This window comes from Protopterus annectens, chromosome 14.part0 (genome assembly GCF_019279795.1).
Source record: "Protopterus annectens isolate FY-2018-M chromosome 14.part0, PAN1.0, whole genome shotgun sequence".
In the NCBI taxonomy this organism is placed as follows: domain Eukaryota; kingdom Metazoa; phylum Chordata; order Ceratodontiformes; family Protopteridae; genus Protopterus; species Protopterus annectens.
The window spans coordinates 1,101,174,038-1,101,197,633 of NC_056748.1; the positions used below are offsets into that span (position 1 = coordinate 1,101,174,038).

Consider the following 23,596-nt stretch of genomic DNA (forward strand, 5'->3'; position numbering starts at 1 on the left):
ACTTGCTGTAGACTCTTCAGTTCTGAGACCCCTCGAGATTTCAGAACCGATCCCTGCTCTGACACAGTGTCATCCAGGTTGTCTAGGAGCCAAAATTCTCCTGTCTGCTCTTGGGGGGCGGTCACTCAAACCAGAGTTTCTTCGGTTCCAAGTTTACCTCTCGGAGCTTCAGCTCATCTGAGCTCGGCATCTACATCAGCCTTGGAGCTGATCTCTGTGGAGCCGGGGATTCCCTCTGTTTTCTCGGAACTGGAGGTGTCCTCTGAGCCAGGGGATCTTTGAGCTGATGAGTGTGCTGCCCCCACCTACAGCTCTACACAAGGATATTGGTAATCTTTCCCCCACGGCACCAGCTTCTGTCTCAGCACCACCCCATCCACAGGACAGCAAAGATTCAGAGCCTCAGGGAGCCCCATTGAGTGAGCCCCACTCTTCCGAGACCTCCCCAGAATAACCTTCTTAGGAGGCTCCTCAAAAGAGAACATGCAAGAGGAAGCATGTAGACTCCCCTGATGAGTTCATCATCTCTGACATTGACCTAGAGGAGTCAGAAGGGTCCCCAGGGTCGTCCTCTGAAGATATCTCCTTTGCAGATATTTTAGAAATCCTGAATCAGAGAGGCGTCTGGAAAACCATTAACCCTTAGTCTGTGTACCGGAAGGCTTTTGGATCTCAACCTTTAGCTTCCAGGGTGTCTTCGCTTTTTGACGAGCTGTTGGGAGTTGGTTAGTCGAAAGGCATGGGAGTCACCAGACACTATGGAACCAGTCCCTCAGGCCAAATAAGTTTTTATCCGCTCCTCCTGAAAAAGATTTTGTCACTAAAGGCATTCTGTAGATGCTATGGTGGTGGCAGCAGGCACCAAGAAGGAACTTTCTGAAACATCCTAGTCTGTCCTTCCACCGAACAAGGACTCCTGGATGATGGACAGATATGGGAAGCATATTTTTTCGTCAGTGACCTTTACCCTTAGATCGCTGAACTAGCTTACGCACTGAGACTTTGTTACAAAGAGATCTCTTGAAGTAATTAGGAGATATTCTCCAAGGTTCATTAGCTGCGGGGGTCTCAGAAAAGGTGACCTCTCTATCTACCTTAAATTCCATCGCTAACTCCTCCATGAGACTGATATCCTATGCAGTGGATGGAGCGAGCAGAGCAGCGGGTTCAGGAGTTTCTTGAGGAGACGCTCCTGGATGCGCTTGTGTAACTTTGGGAAGCCTTTCAAGTCTACCTTTCTCACCGCCCCCTTTTGATGCTTCCTCACTTTTGGACCCGAAGTCAAGGGCACACTTGCCAGATGCGAGCAGGAATGGAAAACTCACTCTGTTGTTGGAGTACATTTTTCCATACCTTCAAGACTTTAACCTAAAGGTCAGAAGAGTGGGAAAATGTGGTTCAAAAGATCGCAGGGAGTTTTCAGGACACACGAGCTGAACCCTTCCCCAGGGGCAGAGGGGGAGGCAATAATGGTAGATGTCGTCAAGGCAGGGGGGGGTCCGCAAAACCAGGGTGACCGTGATTCCTTTCATGGCCGACCCTACCAGCGCTCCTGAAAGGAAGCTCGTCTGCTCTACTCTGGAGGCAGTCGGGGGGGGGGGGGTTAACTTTGTACCCAGAAGGCTGGCGAGATATAACAAGAGACAAGTGGGTACAAAGTATAATATCCAGAGGTTATTCCCTTCCCTTTTGCCATCCTTTCCCACAGATCAGAACAATCCCAGATGTTCCACCCAGTCAGAGGGAACAAGCAACTGTAGAAATTCAAAAGTTGCTAGAGAAGAGTCATCCAAAAAGTCCCCACAGACCAGTTAGGATTCGGAACTTACTCAAGATTCTTTAGTGCCAAAAAGAACACGGGACTTGGAGACCCATATTGGATCTCAGCAAACTAAACAAATGTGTAAAGAAGTCCAAGTTCCGAATGGTGACACTGCAGTCAGTTCTTCCCTTTTTAGGTAAAGACGATTGGATGTGCTGAATAGACCTCCAAGATGTATACTACCACAAAAAAATGGACAGAGCATCAAGAAGTCATTTATGCTTCCGGCTAGGAGCCAGTTATCAGTTTCGAACTCTGCCCTTTGGTCTCACCACAGCCCCCAAAGTGTTCACCAAATGCATGGTAGTAGTCACGGCTCACGTGAGATGTCTAGGATTCCAAGTGTTTCCATACCTAGATGACTGGCTCCTAACTGCCACCACCGAGTATCTACTTCAACAGGTGAGAGACACCATACTTCAAACCTGTTGTCAATTACGGATAACAGTGAATTTACAAAAATCTGTCTTGTTGCCCTGTCAACATATTACATTCTTAGGCGCAGATCTTGACACGTTTTACATGATGCCGTGTCTGCCTCCTGAGAGAGTTTCTGTTCTCAGACAACAAATAGCCAACCTTCTACCCAGAAAGAAGGTGAAAGCAAAAACAATTTTGAAAGTCCTAGGAACCATGGCTTCAACGATCACCATAGTTCCTTTAACCAGGATGTATATGAGAATTCTTCAATGGCTCCTCTTTGCTCAGTTGCCATTACAAGAACTTCCCAGTGTCTCACCAAATCCGAATTCGATCTTCTATGGTGGCTTTGGTCCGACCATATGACCATCGGGCGACCTTTTGTGCCACAACAACCTGTAGCTACGGTGACCACAGATGCCTCCCAGATTGGGGGGAGGGGGCATTATCTGGGAAGAACAGTCCAAGGCACATGGCAAGAATATGAGGCCCATTTGCACATCAGTGTTCTAGAGATGAGAGCAGCGCTTCTAGCATTGTAAGCACTCCAGGACACTCTTCCGTTAGGAACGATTGCAGTCCAGTCAGACAACGTTGGTAGTCTTGGTCCATAAACAAGAACAAACCAGATGATATACCCCCTTTGTCAAGAGGCGCTGAGAGTATGGCAATAGGCAATCTCTTCCCAACGTTTTCTGGTGGTAGTGCATATCCCGGGGAAATCTAGCATGATAGCGGACAGATGCAGCAGGGCGATATTAATGCCTCACGGGTGGTCTGTAAACCAAAACATAGCAGAGAAGATTGCCACTCATGAATACCAAATGCAGCAGCTACTTTGCCCTAATCCCCCCCGGGGAAGTCACCAAGAGACTCGCTTGTTCACGATTGACCCTCAGAACTACTGTATGCCTTTCCCCTGATACCCAAAGTCATTCAGAAAGCAAATCCTTGGGAAGCAGGCTGATTCTCATTGCTCCATATTGGCCTTGTCATATTTGGTTCCCCTTTCTCTGGCCTCGCCTGCAGGAGAAACTGTGGGTTCTGGTCCCAGTTCCAGACCTTCTGACCTATATGCCAGGCACATTTCATCCTGCTCTTAAAACCTTCATTTTTACAGCTTAGCTGCTCCACTTCAGACTTAGGCTTCAAGACTTCACTCCAGCAGTAAAACACATTTTGGTGTCCTCTCACAAGGCTTTTACCAGGAAGTTGTATTCTAGTAAATGGAAGAGGTTCTACTGGGCAAAAACAAGAAACATTTATTTTTTTTCTGCCCTAGTTAGTTCAATTTTAGAATTTCTTGCAGAACTTTTCCAGCTAGGCTCCACCGCAGCTACAATTTAGAGTCCACCTAGCTGCAATTTTTAATTTCCACACTGGTGAATATACTCCTAACCCAATGTCACAGAAATTGTATAAAGCATTTTTAAAAGGCACTTCTTTGCTGAGACCTCCCATAAAAGAACCTCTCTCACCATGGTATCTGAATTTTGTCCTGACTCACCTAACATTACCTCCCTTCGAGCCTTCATCATTTTGTGATCTCAAATTCCTCTTTTGGAAAACTTTTAGTAGCCATTACATCTGCAAGAAGAGTCTCGGAGTTGCAAGCTCTATTAATCAAACTGCCATATTTGGTTTTCCATAAGGATAGAGTATCTCTGCAAACTATGGCTCTTGCCACCCCCATAGTGCCTTTTTTAGGCAAGGCTCAAAGGACAAACCCACCTCCATAGACAACCCAAAGATAAAAAAACTAAAGGTAATGCTACTCAATGCCAGAAGTCTAAACCTCAAGATGCACGCACTCGAGACTCCTCAGTATGGAGAAAATCGATGTCTGTGCAGTAACAGAAACCTGGTTCAAGGCTCCTGAGATCACCCCAGCACTACCAGGTTATAACTCATACCATGCGTTTCGGCCCCAAAACTCGGACCGAAGCACAAAAGGAGGGGGAGTATCTATATTCATCAAAGATACCTACACCTCCAGGTTAGTGGCACTGCACGAAGCATCGGAAACCATCCCATGTGCAGCTAACAGCGGGCAAAACTGCCTTTCAGTTTGTAGCCTGCTACAGAACACTCTCCCTTTTACGGGATCCCCACTTGGCATTCTTGAGAACACTGGAGAATATGAAGGTCTCTCCAAACACTATGTTATTGGGTGACTTCAACTACCCAAACATTGACTGGGAAAACTACTCAAGCCCAAACACCCTCGCCCAACGGTTCCTTGAATTTATAAACTCTAACGCAATGGAACAACTGGTCACCACTCCCACAAAAGGGAACAACATATTGGACCTGGTCATCACCAACATGGGGACTCTATGTTCCATACCAGAGGTAAACCCCTCATTGGTAAGATCAGACCATAAACAAATTTCCCTGGACATCCATATCCCGTCCCCACCCCCAGCCAAGGAAATCACTGTAAAGAATTTCTCCAAAGCCAACTTTGCACTTCTCAAGACTGAGGTGGAATCCTTCAAAGCCCCTGGGCCAGAGGATAATACAGCCCAATCCAGAATCCTTTACAAATGCATTCTATGAGCACCTGCAGGAATGCATGGATCGTGCTATCCCAAATAAAACCAAGACTCACTCCTCCAAAAACAGGAGACCGGTCTGGTGGACCCGGCCATAAATAAGCTATACAACAGAAGGAGGAAGCTACTACATGAGAGCAAAATCCCAAAAAGGGAAGGCATCTCTGATCAGTATTAGCAAGAAACTTCGATCCCTCATAAAATCATCAAAGGCCAGTTTCGAAAGAAAAATTGCCCTAGACACTAAAGATAATCACAAGGCCTTCTTTAGTTATGTCAGAAACATGGGCGGAAACTCCCAGATATGCTCTGAATTGTTGCATAACGGTACAAAATATACCGAACCTACAGACATTGCCAACATCCTGGCAGACAGTTTCAGCGCAAACTTCTCCCCCCCCAGAAGGAGCAAATGCCTACCCAACTGAATGTAACCTCCCTGACATCACAGATGCACAGGTGAAAGCTGCCCTCTCCAAAGCAAAAAACACAGCATCTATGGGACTGGACGGTGTCCCAGACTGCGTCTTACACGAGCTCCAAGAAGAACTGTACCCTCACATTAAGTCACTGTTCAAACTTAGCCTTACTACAGGATATGTACCCAAAGAATGGCGTACCGCTACAGTGGTTCCACTCCACAAAGGTGGTGCCACAACGGACCCCGGATACTATCGCCCCATAAGCCTGACTAGTCTGGTCTGTAAAGCTATGGAGCGTATTATCATGGAACTCATAAACAAAGACGTTGGGAGCCTCCAGACACTGGACCCTACCCAATTTGGCTTTGTTAAGGGCAGATCTTGCCTCTTAAACAGAGTTGATTTCTTTGAAACAGTTACCAAAGCCGTAGATGAGGGCAAGGTAGTCCACACAGCCTACCTGGACCTCTCAAAAGCCTTCGACACAATACCCCACTCGGGCATCATAAATAAGATTATCAGCTTAAATATCAACCCCTATATCACAAGATGGGTTGCAAACTGGATCAGAGATAGAACCCACATGGTCAGAATCGCAGGTGCCATGTCCGAATCCAAACCAGTTACAAGTGGCATCCCACAGGGCTCAGTTCTGGGATCTCTCTTGTTCGGTATATACTTCTCTGAGGTTCAGGCTAACACGGGGGGATTATGGCTGACAAAGTTTGCAGATGACTGCAAACTGGGGGCCATAATCGAATCTCCAGCTGACACAAGCATCCTCCAAAAGGGTCTCACAGAGACGGATGCTTGGTGCCAGAGCCACGGCCTCTAGCTAAATGCTAAAAAGTGCATAGTCATCCCCTTTGGGAAAAACAAGGTGCCCACAAATTACCACATAGGTGGTAATCCATTAATCTGGAAGAAGTAATTAGAGATTTGGGGACCAACGTAGATAGTAATCTCTCCTTTGATAATCACGTTGCCAAAGTGGTTAGAAAGAACTTCTATATAGCCCACCTTATCACGAAAGGGTTCGCATCTAGATCAAGAGAGGTCATTGTGCCCCTCTACTCGTCACTCATCAGGCCCATCATTGAATACAATGCCCCTTTTGGGATGTACCTTACCTGACACCTGCAGCAACTGGAGAGACCCCAAAAGTACCTCACCAAGAGGATCATGGGCTACAAACAGATGTCCTATGCAGCTCGACTAAAGAAACTCCATCTGTACTCAGTTGCTTACTGCCTACACAGAGACAATCTATGCCTGACGTACAAAGCCATGTCAAACCCAGAATTAATGGACATGCTCCACCTCAAAAAATCCAAGTCCCTTAGAGCTACATGCTCCAGGGACCTAAACCTCAGCACAAAAATAAATAGGACATGCTGGAGGGACAGATTCATTTCCCAGAGGCTCCCCTCACTCACAATAGAATCCCAATTCATGTTAGACATAGCTCCTCGCTGACCCTCTTCAAGCGAAATTTGGACGCATGGATGGGAAATCGCAAATTCACTCCTGGGATCTCTCCTGTGTCCCTGCTAGGCAGAGGTACAGCAAACTAATCTTAAAAGGGTACCTTCTGTGACCTACTTTACAGAGGCACAGTAGACTAATCTAATAGGGAGGCGGAAGCCAAATACACTCTGGCTAGGCTTATAAATTCCCTAGGGCAGATAGCCTAGTATCTACCTATGAACTAATCCATCCTTTGTGCCAAAAGTTTGTTCCCAAACCAATTTGAATCAATCAGTTGAGCTCCCAGTGTTTTTTCCTAATCATAGCAACAAGGCAGAATACAAACTTCAATTGGATGTGCATAGACAACTTGGATTTTATCTGCATAGAACTAAAGATTTCAGAAAAACAGACCAATTTTTCATCTCCTTTTCAGAAGCAAAAAGGGCATGCCAGTTTCAAAAGTTATGCTTTCAAATTGGCTCTTGAGTTGTATTACCTTTATATACACCTCAAATAACAGGAATTTAACATCCACAGTTAGAGGCCACCCAACTAGAGCATTAGCAACATCTTCTGTTTACCTAGCCAGATTATCAATGGCCAGTATTTGTGCTGCTGCTATGTGGCAAGACCCCATACTTTTATTACTCATTGCAAAGTTGATTTGGCCTCCAGGGACAGGGCTTCCTTTGGTTCCACTGTGCTCAAAGGTATACTCCCGTGAGCCACCCAGGAAAATGGTGCTAGGGATGCTGTCCCATCCAGTAAGAATGAAGGTAAGATGGGACAACATTACAAAAGTTATGTACTACCATAACATTCCATGTTTGTTGTCCATCTTGCCCTTCATTCTTACGACCCTCCCACCTTCCCCCCAGCCAAGGTCTCCTAGAGTACCTAGATGAGAGATCTTTCTTCTTTAGTGAAAGAGCTCCTTTGAATTTCCTTGTTAGTTCTATACCTGATGTTGCATGATTAATGTAGACACATTATGATTGGCAGCAAACAAGATCTGGGGAATTACACCACTGCAGAATGGGATAACCTATTCAGCCACGAGCTAAGTTAGAGACTTCCAGCTAGTGTATTCAGCTGACTCTGAGCCAAGGATCTGCTCCGAACCCCATCCAGTAAGAATGAAGGGCGAGATGGACAAAAACATAGAACGTTATGGTGAGTACATAACTTTAAAAAAAAAAAAAATGTTACCCAACATTTAGTGAAGCAGTGAAACGGAGAGCAGGAAGTCATTGCTGATATACCAAGGAGGTCATTTAATATTTAACTTCTGATGTTGATCACCCTAGTATTACTTTTTCATGAACAAAGTTATGCATTTACTTGCCTGCCTTTTGCTGTAATATCTCACAGTAGTGCACATTATTGCTGAACTATGTGCATTCATAATGTTTTGCTGTCTGAGGATTGTATGTTTATCTAGATTCTAGCATCTTGCATGTAAAATCATACAGAGTTGCGAACAGAATGAGACTTTGATTACATTTGTTTGGTTGCAGCAAACCTCTTTTGCAGTTGTCCCCTACACCGGTTGCACTGTCTTTTTGATTCGTAATGTTGACAACCTATCCATGTTGTAAGGAATTCTGTGTTCTCAGTACCCTACCTGTGGGTAATATTTTTTCATGTGTACTGAACCTGGCATCTGCTGTTCATGCTCTTTTCTGCTGTTGTCTTTAATTTTTGTCACTACCCTTGGAATCATTTCAGACATCCCTTATTTCTGTGTTTTTGTACAGTCGCCGGAATTGTATTTATTGTTGTGAATAAGGCCTCACCAGAAGCTTTGAGGAAGGGTGGCTTCCTAGTCTGCCAGATCTTTTCCCTGGCTGCGTCTTGTAGTATCCCGTTACCCTTAACTGTTGCACAGTTGTACTGCTCATTCTGTTTCACTTGTGAGATTCCAGGCCTCCCTCTTTTTTCTGTCATTGTCAAACACCTTGTCTGTTCAATACTGTTACACAAGAATATATTATCCTGCATTTTCCTTGCATTGAATTTATTTTGTCATTTCCTCACCATTCTGTCATATTACTAGGACCTCTCTCTCAAGGCTAGCTGCACCATCCCTTACTGCTGACTTCCTTTTCAAAATGATTTGTATGAATTTCACCTCTCAGTGCCGTTTTACAAACACACACACGCGATATAGATAGATGTAGATATGTATGTTGAAAGCAGTGGGCCGTGATGCATCTATAAATAGTGCCACTAGATGTTCTTCATCTCACATTGCTGCAGTCCTTACTTATGGGTAGTCCGCTGTCCTCGGTCGGCCCGAATACCAAAGTATTAGGCTGACGTCGGTCATGGGCGCACAGACCTGACATCAGAGCGTCAGGGTATAAAAGCGCATGACCGACGTCATATCCTCTGTCTTTTTTGCCGCATGGTCCGATGCAGAAGCAGCGTTGCAAGTGCCGTTCGGCTTTCTTAAATTTTTCGTTTTCGGAGTTTCAGACATACCAAGTTGGGCTAAGTACCCCGTTGGGGAGCATTTTTGTTTTTTCTTGCCTCAGTTATTTACCAAATGTCAGAAAAAGTGAATAATTGTATTTCTTGTGGGAAGCAGATACCGCATAGGGATTACCACTCGCTTTGTATCCCTTGCTTGGGACCGGAGCACGACGTAGTTGGGTGTCGGTTTTGTGCTAGGTTTAATAAGCGCACTATTAAGAGAAGGCTAGATTGCGCTAGGTTAGTCTTTGGCAAGCGGTGTAATTATAATATGCCGTCGGATCCTCCGACGCCCGCTTCCACGAAGAAGCGTAAAGACAAATCTGTAAAGCCTAGACAGGATGATTCGTCCATTTCGGATGCGGGCCCTTTAGAGACTGCAGCGGAACAGGTGGATCCGGCTGAAGTTTCTGTTGAGTCTCAGGGGGAAACCTTGATTTTACAGGATGTGGCCTCACAGGAGTCAGGTCAGGCTGAAGGGGCCTCTCGGGTTACTATTCTCCCTTCTTTGCCTAAGGGGGTTAGGCCTTCTGCTACTTTTTCTAGGGCTCCTTTTAAGGGCAGGACTGTTTTGCCTTCTTCTGGAGTTAGTTCTGGTTCTTCAGGGTCTGTACCTAAGAGGCATATGCTTAAAATGGCAGAAGATTTGATTACTTTAATTAGAGGTTCCATGCCCCCTCCTGATAAGAGGCCCAGGGTAGAGCCAGAGTTGGAAATTTTGGAGCAGGCCTCAGATGATTCTGAGTCTTCTGCTGAAGATATTCAAGATTTTCCTCCTTATTCGGATTCCGATGCAGAGGATTCTACTCCTTCTGCTTCCCCTCCAGAGGATTTTTCATTTTCAGAAACCTTACACTCTATGAGGGAACATTTTAAGTGGGAAGGACAGGATTACTCAGATTCCAGAAAGAGGCTTAGAGAGTTCTTGTTTTTACCACAGCACAGACCCTTGGCTATTCCTCCTGTTTTGGATGTTGTTCAGGATGTTTTTTCGGAGGCTTCATTTAATCCAGATTCTATGCCTCCTGCACCAGTTAAACCGGACAGGTATTATAGGGTTCCTGAGGCTCATAAATACCTATATAAGAGTCCTAGGGCGGACCCAGAAACTATTAGTCAGGGGCCTAAGGGCGTTAGGGCTTCTGTTGTAAAGAATCCGGTTCCTCTAGATAAGGAAGCTAGAGCTTTGGACAGATGGGGTAAGAAGGTGTACGCCTCTTCTACTTTAGCAGTGAGGGCTTTAAATTGCCAGTTTCATATGTTGAAATATCAGAATTTCCTTCTTTCTCAGCTAAAATCTAAAGTGGATGCTTTGGCAGAGGGCATAGAGTGTAAAGAATTGCAAGATTTGGTGCATGTTTCTGAACAGGTGGGGAAACATTCTTTGCAGTGTGGCTTTGATGCTTTGCAGGCTTCTTCCAGAGTGGCTGCCACTGGTTCAGTTCTTCGTAGGCATGCCTGGCTTAAGGATCAGAATTTATCTGAGCATGTTAAGTCTAGAATTCTGGATGCCCCTTTACAGTCCGAAGTTTTGTTTGGTCCTCCTGTGGAGTCTGTTTTGAAGAAAATGGAGGACAAGGCTAAGTCTATGCAGACTGTTAAAGATTTTTTGCAGGTTCAGCCTCCTAAGTTTAGTAGAAATTGGCCTGCTAAGGGGTGGACGTACCCTTCTTCTGATTCCCAGTCTAGGGGTAGATCTAGGCGTGGTAGGGGCAGAGCTCAGAGTACCTTTAGGCCTAGAACATGGAGTTCGCCTGCTCAGTCTGCCGGTGAGGGTAGGGGCCAGTCCTTTCGTAAACAGGCCCAATGACCTGCATTTTCAGCTGCCAGATTCTTCTTGCCTGGCAGCTCCTTTGGGAGGAAAGCTAGCTCTCCAAGCAAAATTGGTTTTTAATCACCCAAGACAAATGGGTGTTGGACATTATAAACAAAGGTTACAAGTTTTATTTCCATACATTGCCTCCTTTCAAGGGTATGCCAGACATTCCTCCCCGGCAAAGGATGGAGGCTCACAAACAGATTTCATTACTTCTTCACATGGGAGCCATACAGCCAGTACCTCCTTCAGAGGTGGGTCTAGGGTTTTATTCCCGCCTGTTTCTAGTACCAAAGAAAGGGAACACGTGGAGACCGATTTTGGATTTATCTCTCCTCAACACTTATTTGGACATTCCAAAGTTCAAAATGTTGACATTACAACAGCTTTTGCCTCTGCTGGGAAAAGATCACTGGATGGTAACTCTGGATCTAAAAGAGGCTTATCTTCATGTTCCTATCCGGCCCAGTTGCAGGAAGTACCTGCGTTTTCGAGCTGGAAATTTACATTATCAGTTCTCTGCATTGCCCTTTGGCTTATCTACTGTGCCCAGAGTGTTCACAAAGGTTCTGGCTCCAGTGATAGCCTTTTTCAGGATGGAAGGAATACAAATTTATCCTTATTTGGACGATTGCCTGATTATTGCACAAGACAAGGACGAGCTTCTTCAGCACCTCTACAGTATGTGATGGTAGTGTTAAGATGCCTAGGGTATTCTGTGAACGAAACAAAGTCCAGTCTAGTACCCTCTCAGGACATGTGCTTTCTGGATGTGAGACTGAATACAGCTTCCCAGATGGCCTTTTTGACCCCGGACAAACAGAAAAGTCTTTCACTTTATTTCCATCAAATGTCTCTACAGTCCAGGCTGACTGCAAGGACAGTCCTTCAAGCCTTGGGGTTCATGGCATCTTGTATTCTGGTGCTTCCCAATGCCAAATTGCATATGAGGAAGCTTCAATGGTATCTCAAAAATCTATGGACACAACACTGCCAGGATCTAGACACTGTCATTCAGATAATACCTTGCATACAGAAGGAATTTTTATGGTGGGCTCAGGAATGTCACCTAAACAAGGGAGACTCTGTGACCCGACCAGAGTCGAGTCAGATTCTAACGACGGATGCCTCGGACAAGGCTTGGGGAGCACACCTCAATGGAAAATGGGTGCAAGACATGTGGCCTGCCAGACTTCAACATTTGCATATCAACTTGAAGGAGATGTTAGCAGTACAATTTGCATTGATGGCTTTCAAGGATTTACTTCACCCAGGGCAGGTGTTGATTCTAACAGACAAACACAACTGTCATGTGGTACATCAACAAGCAAGGGGGAACTCATTCGTACCCTCTTTGCAGACAAGCAATGATTTTGTGGGAGACAGCTCTCAGTTACAACCTCAATCTTCAGGCAAGATTTCTACCAGGAGCACAGAACTCCTTAGCAGATGTATTGAGCAGACAAATAGTGGATCCTCACGAGTGGAAATTGGATCCTCAGGTATTTCAAAAGTTGACAGTGTCATGGGAAACTCCAGACATAGATCTGTTCGCTTCTCCACTAAATTACCAGTTGCCAAAGTTTTGCACAAAAAGGTTTCATCCCACAGCTTGGAAGGTGGACGCTCTGTCATTCAGTTGGAACAATCTTCATGTATATGCCTTTCCACCTCTACCTCTTCTGCCCAAGGTTCTCTTGAAGGCCAGACAAGACAAGCCATCCATGATCCTGATAGCACCGGATTGGCCTCGACAACACTGGTACCCACTACTGAGGAGTTTGGTCCGGGAGCCTCCATGGCCTCTGCCTTTGATTCCACACCTTTTGTCTCAGGAGGGCAATCACTTTCTCAATGTCGGAATTCAGTCTCTGCATCTAACAGCCTGGCATATTCTGTTTTAGATTCTGGAGGTTCTCAGCTTCCGCAACAAGTTTTGAATGTTATTTTGGAGGCCAGGAGGCCTAGCACAAGGAAAGTTTATGCGGATAAATGGAGGAGATTTTTTATTTGGAGCAAAGGGAAGGACTTTGATGTTTCCAAGCCTAATTTGAGTGCTTCCTTGCAATATCTTACTGAGTTATTAGACAAAGGTTTGTCCTTCTCCATAAAGGTTTATGCTGCAGCCATTTCGGCTAATTATGACTGTGACCCTCCTTTATTCTCTCATCCTTTGTTTAAGCAGTTTCTCAGAGGGGCAAAGAACATAAGACCCCCACGTAGAGCTCCTACTCCTGCTTGGGATCTCAATTTTGTGTTGGAAAAGCTTACTCTACAACCTTTTGAGCCTGCAGCTACTGCCGAGTTAAAGTATTTGTCATGGAAAACTGCTTTTTTGTTGGCCATTACTTCTGCAAGAAGGGTTTCTGAATTACAGGCCCTTATGGCAGTGGAGCCTTTCTTGATTTTTCATAAGGATAGGGTATCTTTGCGTACTAATCCTTCCTTTATGCCTAAAGTGGTTTCTAGTGTGGCCTTAAACCAAACTATTCATTTGCCTACTTTTTATGCAAATCCTCAAAATAAAGGGAGAAGATTTTGCATACTTTGGATATTCACAGGCAGTTGCGTTATTATTTGAGCAGAACCAAGGAGTTCAGACAGTCTCAGCAGTTGTTTGTCTCTTTTGCTTTGGGTTCACAGGGTAGACCTGTTTCAAAACAAACTATTTCTAAATGGATTGGGTTTTGTATTTCTTTTTGTTATTCCCATCATGGTAAAGAGGTTCCGCCTGGAATCAGACCTCATTCCACTAGAGCTACTGCAACTTCTACTGCCTTTCTAAGGGGGGTAGCTACAAAGGATATTTTGGAAGCAGCCACTTGGAGTTCAGTACATACTTTCTCTAAACATTACCACCTTCCTCTTTATTCTAAGTCTAGGGCTGGATTTGCCACTGCAATATTACAGGGCATTTTAGCAGCCCCTAATGCTTTCTGATTTTTCCAACCTCCCTTTCCCGTTGCTTTGGGATTCTACCCATAAGTAAGGACTGCAGCAATGTGAGATGAAGAACATAGTACAGTTTTGTACCTACCATAAATGTAGATGTTCGAAGATCCACATTGCTGCAGTCCAATTTTCCCTCCCTCCTTCCCCTCTGTAGCTTAGCATGGTTATATGGTTGGGGTGATGGCTGTAGTTGGGCATATCTTTTGGGAAGGTACTCTGTTTTTTGGCTGGGGCCTTTCTTTTAGGGCCTTCTGACATCTGGGGCAAGAAAAGACTGAGGATATGACGTCGGTCATGCGCTTTTATACCCTGACGCTTTGATGTCAGGTCTGTGCGCCCATGACCGACGTCAGCCTAATACTTTGGTATTCGGGCCGACCGAGGACAGCGGACTACCCATAAGTAAGGACTGCAGCAATGTGGATCTTCAAACATCTACATTTATGGTAGGTACAAAACTGTACTTTACTTCCCCACCCCTGGCACTTTCTAGTGTCATTACTGCCATCTGTTCTCTGCCTTATTGCTAGATGCCACGCTTAGTTGCTCCTTTTACCCATCACAGTAGCTTTACTTAAATTTAATCTGTGTATAGTTTACATCAGAAGTTTAACAGATTGTGATAGTCTGGAAGACTGTAATTTAGGAATGACTATTGCTTTCAGTTCTGTGATGTAGGTTTTATTTCACTGTGGAAAGTCTCTGTAGTAGATGATGCTGAGAAATGGGCATCATTGACGTTTTGTGTTAATGTGTAACTTACATTTTTTCTCCATCCTTAGCCTGTAACCCTTTGGACTGGGAAGCAGATCTTCAGTCTTATCCTGAGGCCCAGTAGGCTGTGTCCTGTGAAGGCCAATCTTCGAACAAAAGGCAAACAATATTGTGGCAAGGGAGAGGATCTGTGCCCAAATGATTCTTGTGAGTATAAGGAAATCTTGTCTGATTTATTTTTGTTGATATCACCTTGCCAGTGAAGAACTGTCAATTAAGTTTTATAAGCCGAAATGTTACTACTGTAATAGTATTCTAGGTAGAGAATAGTTAGTGAGGTACAAAATAGATAAAAGAACGGCTAATGTCTTCCTTTAAAAGAACTATCAGACATCCAAAATATACTACGCATGTAAACTCTAGTTTAAATCTGCTTAAGTAGTCGTTGAGTGTTACCTGAAGCACTCATCTTCATACGTTCTGCCAACATTAACTTTATTTGAATGATCAAGTTTCATCCCATTCTTATCAGTAGGTAAGTAAAGGATCTTTTTTTTTGTTTTAATGTAGTGAAATGTAGCCTCTTGGTTTGATTTCAGGGGGGCACTAGCTGCAGGAATCTGCTGCTGCCAGTTGGAAAATAATTTCTAATACATTTTTTCAAACCATTATATGTGCACTGTCCTTTCGGGGTAGGTGGAAGTTTTAGCAGGTGCTTCAAGCTATCTTTTGTGTAATTTAGTTATTACACACCTTTAATCAGGTCATACTGAATAATCCTTCCCCCTAGCTCTCTGCATACTGGCTAAGACTGAAATGCTTCATACATTTTCACCTTTATCTCAGTGGGGGGCAGGGCATTGGGAAGAGGTTTTCCACAGGGAAGGTGGAGGACTGGCTTTATCTCTGATTATACATACTCATGATGTATGTAGTGGTACAGGTGGCTTTCTTCTGCACTAGTGCGGAGTTTCCATGTAGTAATAGTAATACTTCAGGATGGTGATGTATCAAAGCAATACTGGTAATGATACGCAGCCTGCTTTTTTATTGTCCCCAGAACAGCAGAATGCAACTTGTGGATTCTCCATTTGTAAGTTCCAGAATTAAACTGTCAAGTTTAAACACAAACTGTTTTCTTTTTATTCTATATCTAAAGCATTTTGTATGTGTTGGTTATTGTTTCAGACAGGAGCAAACTTGAATGCTGGAACTGTTAGTGTATGTGCAAATAGACCACTGATTTGTACAGTTTTGGAGACATAAAAAGATTTGCAATTCGTGTTTCAGATGTTAATCTGTTAAGCAAATTAATGTAAATCTTGCATTAAATTCCCAATCTCTGAGCTAGGTGCCTAACCTTACCTTCTTTAGCCAGTAATGTGTGTAATACTGGCACCCTCTTTCTGGGAATTTTCTGAGGGTATACCAGTTTGATTACTAGCGCTGTTCCTGTGTGCTTCCAGCAGTGAGATTTACATAAGCATTAAGCCTATAATTTCTCTTTCCTTGTAAGTATAATTGGGTTTGGCTTTCATTTCCCTCCATTTTGGTATTTTTTCCTCTCACAAGGTGCTGTACCCATGGTTAGAGATGATTATGGTGGAGGGTGCTGTGATATGTGCCTCCCTGATTGCCCTTGCCCCTGAGATCTTTTGTGGGTCTTGTACAGTTTGGCTCTTGATCCTTACGTTCATTATAGAATATTTCACATATGTTTGTCTAATGCATGAAAGACATCAATGTACTTATGCAACTGATAGTAATAAACCATAGATAAACATCAGCCCTGCCTTTACTGCCCAGGAGAAGCACAGAATGTGAAGTACTGCTTTAGGTGCCAGTGATTCAGACAGTCTTCCTGCAGGTACAAGAAGTGGAAGGTTCTGACATGCCTTGTCTAACCAAAGAATGGTGGCAGTTCAGTGTCCTGTGTGTGTAGTGGTGAGATAATCCCTTGTACAACCTCAAACTTTGCTGTGGATAAGTTAGAAAGTGAAGTATTTTAAAGTTCTAAAGTCTAAGCAGTATACAAATCAGTGCTAAAACACAAAAATAAGAGAGTGTAGCTGTAAACTGAAGTGCAACAATGACTAAAAATGAATTACAACAATGAAGACAGACATGACACAGTGGCATAATGGTTACAGTAGGGAATACCGAGAGGCAGGCATGATATTCAAGCTGGTGTACCCAGCAGTCCTCAAAATATTTTTCCCTGGAGGAACAAAAACATTTTTGATGAAGTACATGCTAAGGAAGAAATGCAAAAGTTTGTCCAACAAAAAGTGAGCTGTGAAACAGGAGATTCTGCTACTTTTTTTTCTAGTAATAAAGACCATAGAGAGAGACTGCCAGTGAAACTTTTCACAGTGTTTCAACGTAAAATGATTGAGAGCGGTAAAAAAGCACAGAAGTTTTGTAGAAGAATCAAGAGTGCACTGGAGATGAAGCAGAGACAGCGTTTGGGAGATGGAGATGAACAAGAATAGAACAAAAGAATCTGGAAATATTGGACTTTCTTGGACATTGTTAAACTTGTTTGGGACTCTAAAGCATACGCCCTACTTAATGTCATTAATGTTCGTTAAAATACTCAGGAGAGGAGAAGATGAGAGAGAGTTAATTGTAATTAAAACAAACTTTTTTCTTAACAGTATTAAGTGGTGCATGATTTTCTCTGCTTGTTGTAAAATACATTTTTTTCAGTTATTTTTAAGTGCAATGGGGATACTAAGGTAAATAGGCACTTCTGTTTATTCTTCTTGTTTCTCACTTCTCGCTTCTTGCTTAGTTTTAAGAAATGTAGGCAAGTGATGTAAAACAACAAAAAAGATCTGGTTAAGAGCATTGACAAAAGAAAAATTATTGTATTTTTTGTCATTCTTGTATAGGGGAATGACTGTTAAGGCCTTTAGCTTTATATAGTGACAGGTTTCGATAGAAAGCAAGTAAATGAGAAAATGAAAGAATATTGAATATTATAAGGTGTTTTTTTTTCTAGTAAATATTCATTTATTTGGGTCTCATGTCACTAGTAGGCAATCTGATAAAGGAAATTGCTTAGAGAAAATGTTTTCTAAAAGCATTCAAGTGTTTTCCCAGCTGGGAAAGCTATAAAGATGAGACAAAACCAGATAAAACTTAATAGAATCACAGGCTGTACCATGCGTCTTAGCATGGATAAGCTTACTTTCTGTTTAGCTCGAACCTGTGTGTAGCTGTCAGTTTAGAACTTATGTTCCTATTAAGGGTATAAAATTCAGTATTTGAAGATGCACAGTTTTGTGTGTGTTATTAGGTTAGTAGGTTTTAAGGGGATATTGGGTGTGTGTGTGTTTATTTGAAGGTTTTCAGTAAAACAAAGTTCTGTAAGATGTGACATAGGCTCAAATGGAGATGACAAACAGTTGTGCGAAATATTAACTCTAGAGCACAAAAACCTCAGCACGACGACTCAGGCAACAGAAAATAGAAAGGGCTGTCATCAAGCTTAGGGAACCTCTTACAAGCAAGGTAACTAGGGATCCTGTAGAAGTATTATAAATATTTTGGAAGTTCTGTGGAAGTCTGTATAAAGCAGAAAATATGGAAATAAAAAAGGTACAAATGGAAATGTTTATGGAAGAATTAAATATGCCAATGCTAGAGGGAGAGGAAGCTCAATTACTAACAAGATATGAGGAGATGAAATAAAAATGGGGATGCATACCCAATCTACAGGAAAGTCACCAGGATTAGATTGTATTCCTGTGGAAATTCGGAGGCTAGGAGGGAAAAAAACTGATGATCAGGAAGGTTTTAACAGTATTTTAAGAGGAGGTGTAAAAACATCCTGGAAGAAAGTGGTAGTAGCTGTACTGCCTAAAGAGGTTAAAGATATATCAGATCAGCTTCATTCATTTGACAGAGTAAGTTGAGATTTTATGAGCAGGGCAATAGAAGCATTTGCTTTCCCTGATAAAATTATAAGGTTGATTAGGAGGATACATGAAGGATTGGAGGCGAAAATTAAAGTGGATGGGGGTCTTCTCTGATAATCTCTGCTTGATCAGAGGAACCAGACAGGGGTGTCCTGTATCCCCTTTATTTGCATTAGATTTAGAACCATTGGCTAAGAAAATAAGGGACTCAGAAATTCAAGGATATAATTGATATAGTAGTCAAGAAAATCTCTGTATTTACAGATGACATTATTTTATACCTGACAAAACCATAACGGGACATTACAGTGCTGTGGAACATAGACACAGTTTTGAACCTTTTCAGTATATAAATTTAATGAAGCAAAGACAAACGCAATCTTGGTAAATTATGTACCCACATACAAATTGGTTCAGGAATATCCATATTTATGGGTGCATGATAAAAGGTAGTATTTAGGAGTATGGAATAAAATTATACTGGTGTGGCAGCTAAGGATATGGGGAAGAGACTAAACAAAAGATAATACAAAATCTGAGAAAATGGAAGCTCTGTTATATAGATATTGATAGTAAGATACAAGCAGTTAAAATGTTTTTAGTCCCTTTAGTCTTGAACACTGGTCAGGCATATTTTTATCAACCAGAAGAGAAGTTGTGGATAGCAATTAATAAAAGAACTGAAGGATTTTATCTGGGAGGTGAGGACGGCAAGAGTGATATATGAGATAAGGTTATTCTCCCAGTAGAACAGGGAGGATTGAGATACCCAAGTTGAAGGGGTGTTACAGAGCAACACAGTTAAGGCTCCCATACATAGTACAAGCAGAAGGCTGTCATTCAAAGTGGAAAGATGATGAAACAGGGGGAAGCTCTAGTAACAGAGAGAGAGACTGGGATTTTGGATGCCGACCTTTAAGGAGAACAATAATCATACAGAATATAATATTGATAAAGTAGCAGAAGGTCTTCTAAGAACTAAACCAGCAATGGGAATGGAGAATAATTCAACAAGAAAGAAGCAACAAGGACCTCCGAAGCAGAAACGCAAACAAACACCAGTCACAACCAAAGTGACACATAGCTCACAACACCAGTGTGCCACCCAACAACAGCCCCTAAGGCAAGACAATGTACCCAACACTTTAATCATAGATGACTCTATAGTCAGGCACAGTGATGTCTCACTCACCAGGCTGAACAAGAAGAAAATTAGTCAGCTGCCTGTCAGGTGCCAGGATCCGCGACATAACGCATGCACTCAAGTCACTCCACAACAAGTACAAATACGACTCTGTCATTGTCCATGCTGGAGTGAATGACTTGAGATGCACCTCCCTGGACTACATGAAGAGAGGCATGGAAGAGCTCTTGGATCATGTGACCCAGGCAGGTATGACCCTAGCGCCCAGAATGATAACACAGTATAAGGACAAAATGATTGACTTCAACAATTGGCTAAGCTTCTGGTGTCATTCAAAGGGGATCCAGTATTTGTCTGCCTGGGAAGACATGATCGACAAACCACGATGCTTTGCCAGAGATGGTCTGCACCTGTCACCCCTTGGATTCAGGTTACTGGCTAAAGCTCTTGCCACCCCTATATTGCCTTTTTAGGCAAGGTTCAGAGGACAAAACCACCACTGTAACAGATACAAGCATGAAAAATCTGAAGGTAATACTACTCTATGCTAGAAGTCTAAACCTCAAAATGCACTCTCTCGAGGCACTCCTAAAAATGGAGAAAATCGATATCTGTGCAGTAATTGAGACCTGGTTCAAGGCTCCAGAGAGCACCCCTGCAATACCAGGCTACAACTCTTACCACACTTTTCGGCCACAAAACCAAGACCGAAACACTAAAGGTGGAGGAGTGTCCATATTCACCAAGGATATTCACACCTCCAGGCTAGTTGCCCAACACAATGCATCTGAAATTCTCCAGGTGCAACTAACACTAGGTAAGACTGCAATCCAAATTGTAGCTTGCTATAGATCACCCACCATGCCCCAAGATTCTTACTACACCTTTCTAAACATACTGGAAAATATTAAGATACAACCAAACACCCTAATACTGGGTGATTTCAACTATCCTGCCATTAATTGGGAAAACTACTCGGGTACCAACTCCTTTTCCCAACGGTTCTTGGAATTCATAAATTCCAACGCCCTGGATTAACTAATCCATTGCCCACCAGGGGCTCCAATATCCTAAACCTGGTCATTACCAACATGGGAGATGGGTGCCCCACACCAGTGGTCACCCCCTCATTGGTCAGGTCTGACCATAAGCAAATCACCTTTGACATCCACATCCCACCCCTACCCCCCAGTAAGGAAACCTCCTTAAAAAACTTCTTCAAAGCCAACTTCATGCTACTGAAGTCAGAAGTGACAAACTTCACAACAGCCACGCAGACGGGATCTGGAATTTCGACTGCAGAATCCTGCACTAAGGCACTGTATGAGCACATCCACTCGTGCATGAATCGTGCCATCCCAAATGGAAACAAGATGCTCTTCTCCAAAAAAAGGAAGCCAATCTGGTGGTCCCCTTCTGTAAACTATACAACAGAAGGAAGAAACTGTTGCAGAAAAGAGGAAAATCCCAGGATGCAAAACAACTCCCTCACCAGCCTCAGTAAGAAGCTGAGATCCCTCATAAAATCCTCAAAAGCTAGTTACGAAAATAAAATTGCCAAAGATTCCAACGACAACCACAAGGCATTCTATAGTTATGTCAAGAATCTAAATGGCAATGCTCAGATCTGCTCTGAGCTACAACAGAATGGCATTAAATGTACTGATCCCAAGGATATTGCCAATATCCTGGCAGATCGATTTAGTGCCAACTTCACCCCCCCCCTCACCCCCTAAAGGGCCCATCTCAATACCAAAAGATTGCCAAATTCCTATAATCACGGCCACACAGTTAGAAACCGCGCACTCCAAAGCTAAAAGTACAGAATCCATGGGACCAGATGACATCCCAGGCTGTGTACTACATGAACTGGCACCTCACCTAAGTGTCATGTTTAATCCTAGCCTCACCTCAGGCTTTGTGCCCACTGAGTGGCGCACAGCTACAGTTATCCCGTTCCACAAGGGAGGATCTGCTTTGGATCTTGGGAACTACCGTCCCATCAGTCTGACAAGCCTGATCTGCAAGAGCATGGAACGCATTATCATGGAGCTTATAAACAAAGACATTGGCAACCTTCAAACACTGGACCCCACCCAGTTTGGGTTTGTGAAGGGCCGATCTTGTCTCCTGAATCTGATTGACTTCTTCGAATCAGTCTCCAGAGCTGTGGACAAGGGTAAAGCAGTTCACACAGCCTATCTGGACTTCGCCAAGGCCTTCGACACCATCCCCCCACTCTGGAATCATAGATAAACTTACTAAGCTAGGCATAAATCATTACGTCACTCGATGGGTTGCCAACTGGCTTACTGACAGAACCCAGACTGTAAAAGTAGCCGACTCCAAATCCAACTCCAGACAAGTGGGGTACCTCAGGGTTCAGTCCTGGGATCACTCTTGTTTGGCATCTACTTCTCTGAAGTACAGGCCAACACTGAGGGACTCTGGCTAACAAAGTTCGCAGATGACTGCAAACTGGGAGCCATTATTAAATCCCCAAATGATGTGGATATTCTACAAAAGGGCCTTACAGAAACAGATGCCTGGTGCCAGAGCCATTGGCTCAGGCTTAATGCCAAGAAATGTATAGTTATCCCCTTTGGAAAAAAACAGGTACCCATGAATTACCACATAGGTGGCAGGGCACTAAACATCGAAAGTGTGATGAGAGACTTGGGGACACAGGTGGACAGTGGTCTCACTTTTGATAACCACATCGCCACAACAGTCAGGAAATCCTATGTGTAACACCTCATCACTATGGAATTTTCATCCAGAAAAAAGGTCATTGTCCCACTGTACTCCTCCCTCATTAGACCCATTATAGAGTAAAATGCCCTGTTTGGTATGTACCTCACAAGACCTCTACAACAGCTGGAAAGGCCACAGAAATACCTCACTAAAAGAATCACAGGCCTAAAGCAGATGCCATATGCTGACCGTCTTAAAAAAAACTCCAGCTATACTCTGGCATATTGTCTACTCCGAGGCGATCTCTGCTTGACAACATACAAGGCCATGTCAAACCCTGAGCTGTTGGACATGCTCCACTTAAAGAAATCCCAATCCCTCAGAGCCACACGCTCCAGGGATCTAAACCTTGTCATCACAATGAATAAAACATGTTGGAGGGATAGGTTCCTGACCCAGAGATTCCCCAAACTCTGGAATAGACTGCCCATACATGTCAAGCAGAGCACCTCCTTGGCCCTCTTCAAAAGGAACCTTGATGATTGGATGGGAGAGAGGAAATTCACCCCGGGGATCATGTCAGTTGCCTTGCTAGACAGGGGTCCAGAGAAGTAAATATTGTGGGAAGAAATATCCAGGGAATTGTTATGGCTAGGCTTGCATGGGCCCGATAGCCTAGTACCAACCTGTGAACGATAGAGATGACTGCAATTAGGGTTACAGGCAGTAGGCAAGAGGGAGCAGGAATATATTGGAGAAAGCTGACAAAGGAACCAAGGTACTGGGAGCAAATAACTAGAGAAGGAAAGGTAATGGAATGGGAAGGTGTAGAGAACTTATTTGGACTGCAGGCTAAAGATTACCTTCCATGTTAAGGATTGATATTAGAGAAAAAAATAGAGGGGTCCTAAATGAAAGACTAGCACTGGTAGAGTTTTTAGCAGAGTCTAGAACAGAAGCTGCTATTAAGAAAGGAATAATTAGTACAGCACATAACCTATTGCGTCATAACTATATGGATCAAACAGAACAGGTTGGGAAGGACTGGGAAGAGAGATTAGATAAGCAATTCACAAAGAAGCAAGGGGGGAGTATATGTATGTCTCCCAAATATGCAACAAAGTGTATAAGATTTAGGATCTTTACTTGGAAATGTTTATGTAAGTATTTTTTTATACCCCATGTAGAC

At 43.4% G+C, this 23,596-nt stretch overlaps 1 protein-coding gene across 1 annotated transcript in view; it reads left to right on the forward strand.

Moving 5' to 3' along the window:
• The window catches only part of POLR3A (RNA polymerase III subunit A), a 1,593,947-nt gene that overhangs the window by 888,620 nt on the left and 681,731 nt on the right, over positions 1-23,596 (forward strand). Inside the window, exon 14 of the mRNA XM_044055661.1 lies at positions 14,715-14,853. Coding sequence (XP_043911596.1) covers positions 14,715-14,853 — 139 coding nt within the window. The remainder of the gene's footprint in view (positions 1-14,714; positions 14,854-23,596) is intronic.